This window comes from Saccostrea cucullata, unplaced genomic scaffold, assembly GCF_032062105.1.
Source record: "Saccostrea cucullata isolate Sc308-1 unplaced genomic scaffold, CSIRO_AGI_Scuc_v1 ctg756, whole genome shotgun sequence".
Taxonomy (NCBI): domain Eukaryota; kingdom Metazoa; phylum Mollusca; class Bivalvia; order Ostreida; family Ostreidae; genus Saccostrea; species Saccostrea cuccullata.
The window spans coordinates 357,680-360,998 of record NW_026930876.1 but is presented as its reverse complement, the minus strand read 5'-3'; the positions used below and the strand labels follow the sequence as shown (position 1 = coordinate 360,998).

General features: G+C 28.2%; 1 protein-coding gene across 1 annotated transcript; it reads left to right on the top strand.

Annotated features, from left to right (window-relative positions):
* The first annotated feature begins 2,075 nt into the window (after positions 1–2,075).
* On the top strand, positions 2,076–2,988 carry LOC134230418 (uncharacterized). The gene is made up of 2 exons (XM_062712246.1): positions 2,076–2,113; positions 2,514–2,988. Exons 1-2 carry the CDS (start codon positions 2,076–2,078, stop codon positions 2,986–2,988), a joined length of 513 nt encoding a protein of 170 aa, XP_062568230.1.
* The last annotated feature ends 331 nt before the right edge of the window (positions 2,989–3,319 follow it).

Sequence of the window (3,319 nt, the reverse complement as noted above, 5' to 3'; positions counted from 1 at the left end):
AATCGCAGCTGTAGTATATTCAAAACAATTTTACTAGTTGAATAGATTTTCAAGTTTTATTCATCATGCACTTTTGCATGTACCACATCATTATTATCCTGAAAATCATGACGATTTCCTTTCATATTATGTATCTAAGCTTGTTTATACCTAATAATATTATTTCAAAGTTAATTTGAATAAACATTGAACTTCATTAACAAAATATCAAAGTACTCTATCTGATATATTATAATATACTTTTTTTGTGAAATATTCCATTAATAAGTATTTACGATTTTTTTATAAGAACTTTTCCTCCAGAAAGTTTCAATATTAGTGCTGAATTTTCAAAATTTATTTTCCGGAATGCATAAAAAATAATTTCCTTGAAAAAAATTTCAGAGTGCGTTAAAGGGGCATAGACACAGTTTCAGCTTAAAATTTTCAAATTCATTTTTCCATTTTTACAAAAATTTAACTAAGGTTTTTCTAATGATCATCCAAAATTTGATCTTCAGTTGTAGTGATACAAGACGGATTTAGAGCTCTTAACCTTTGTTATGTAAATAGGATCCGTGTCATAATCCGTTTACATAAATTAATACACTGATAAATGTTCGTTCAATACAGATAAATTTAATAAAGAAGTTAATTCTAAATAAAATTAAGCAGCTTCTAGTGATTTGCTGAATTTCATTTTGTTATTAATCAGATATTTTCTATTTGTTTACAAAAACAAGGCACGAGCCCTTTTTTCATTTTGAAGAACTTTAAGTTCTGTATCTCGTTTGTTAATCAATGTATGATGTTCAAATCTTTGATGATCATAAGATGATGCCTTAGTTAAGAATTGTATGCATTAAAACTGCTTTTAAAAATTCAGTTGAAATTGTCTTTATGTCCCTTTATAATTGGGAACAAGTTATTCAACACACTTTGAAAAATGATTTTTTTTCTTTTTAAAGTGCGTTAATATGACCGAGGCATACAAGTGTTAAATGATAAGATAGAAACTTCTGAATGAAAGGTTAAATATACACAAAGAAACATAAACACATAAATATAAACATGCATATATGATATATAAATTAATACAAGTAAATGTAGATGCAGCATTTTCATGGGGTTATCAAATTGCAAAAAGCATGTGATCAAAAACCTATTTCATCAATTTTATGCAGTATACAAATACTATATTAGCGCACTTTGAAAAAGTTCTTTTTTTAATTATATATTTTCAGAGTGCCTTAAGTGTGTCCATAGAATAAAAAAAATGTTCCTGTACACTCTTAACGCACTTTGAAAAGAAAATTCAAAGTATGATGATTTTGTCCCAAATTTAGGAACACTTTGAAAAAGATTCAAAGGGCGCTAATTCTGTCCCAGTTTTAACGCACTTAAAAAAAAATTTCAATCTACCAGAAAGGTCTAAACCCTATATACGATATGCTTAACTTTATTTTCTTTTCTCTCCGGGAACAACGTAAAAATGCAGTTCGTCAGATATAAAATTTGACTTACACCGAGGCACTCGTTTTAATTTTTTAAAACTTGGGTTATCCTCAAATTATGTTTGTTTGCTCTCTCCCGATTCAGGAAGCAATTAGATTGAGAAGTTGATGAAATTTTTTTTCCCCTATATAGAAATTATTTTAGACAAGATAAAAAACCCTAAAGGAATAAAAAAAATAGAAATCTCTAAAAAAAAAATTGCTTCATATAAATATAATTAATATAGGGTATGCTTATTTTTTCCAAAACAGACCCCTTTTCAGGATATAATATACCTGATTATTCAAAGAACATGGTATATAAAACATATTTAATATTTCTTATATTGAGCATTGATTGTGCATGATTATTTCTTAAATCATTATTAAAAGCTGTTGAAAGTTACCCGATGTAACTCGATGTTTGTGAATTTAGAAAACTGCAAAACAGGACACATTTTTATGAATTTATAATTATACTACATTATAGCTTATATCAAACGGATGAAGTTGGTCCGGAATCGTGCTTATTAAATCTCGTGTGTGTATATATGACTCTAGTTGTATTTCCTTTTGACAGAGTTCTTTAATATTCTAATTACAATGCAAAGTGACGGCCTGAATAGAAATTTTTGCATAGAGTGAGTACTAAGTCTAATATATATATATATATATATATATATATATATATATATATATATATATATATATATATATATATATATATATATATATATATATATTATAAAAGAAAAAGAAAATGCAATATATATATATATATATATATATATATATATATATATATATATATATATATATATATATATATATATATATATATATATATATATAATTATAAAAGAAAAAGAAAATGCAGTTTCCATATATATATATATATATATATATATATATATATATATATATATATATATATATATATATATATATATATATATATATATATATACTTTTAATTCAAGATAATGATACTTTTAATTCAAGATAATGATTTTTGATAAATATCTCTAATACTCTTTACAGCGGTCGTTGGTATAGCACAGGTGGCTACCTGCCAACTGATGTGTTTACAGGGGGATACGAGGCAGACGGCAAAACACTTCACGTAGTCTGTGCTCACATTGATGGCGACTTTACACCTGGAAAATACGGGAAACATCTTAGTGGAGCCTGTATTCCGTACGGTGGTGAAGAAAAGGTTTGCGGATGGTTCTATTATCTGGCCAATAGCTATTACGAGAAATGGATTTATAGCTGGGAGGGCGCCTCAAACGGAAACGTCCCCCACAACGCTCTGAGGGTGGGTGAGGGGCTGTACGTGGGTCGAGTCCACCACGAGGGGAGTCTTATTCCATGTAAAGTTCACACAACTCATGGATGTGCTTATTTTGGTTATGACGGGAAAGAACACAAAACCAAGCAGTATGAGGTCCTCGTCTCCACATTGAAGTCTGGTCAGGCAGAGGAAGCGGAAGGGCAGAAAGAGGCTAAGGAATAGTCTCAATACAGCCGAGAAGGAATTGAATTTTCTCATAGATTGTGCACTCTGTAATGAAAAATATCGAAGCATAGAAATATAATGTAAATTTTAATTTTTCTAGTTCAGATAGTTATCAAATTTTAAATATTTCTGGATCATTACCTGTGAAAAATATTGATAATTTACTTCAGCTTGTAAATAGTTCTCTTGAATCTTTAGTAATATTTTAAAGCAACAACAACTTGCTCTGTGTGTATTTTAGATTATAGAATTTTATTTCTATAATTTTTATCATTTTTTTTATTCTACGATGGTATATCTTTGATACCCCTCTGTTGGCTCTTGAATG

Excerpts from the sequence above, each read along its gene's own strand:
- LOC134230418 (XM_062712246.1), top strand. The coding sequence starts at position 2,076 with ATGCAAAGTGACGGCCTGAATAGAAATTTTTGCATAGA. Across the intron at positions 2,114-2,513 it reads AATAGAAATTTTTGCATAGA|CGGTCGTTGGTATAGCACAG; the intron begins GTGAGTACTAAG and ends TACTCTTTACAG.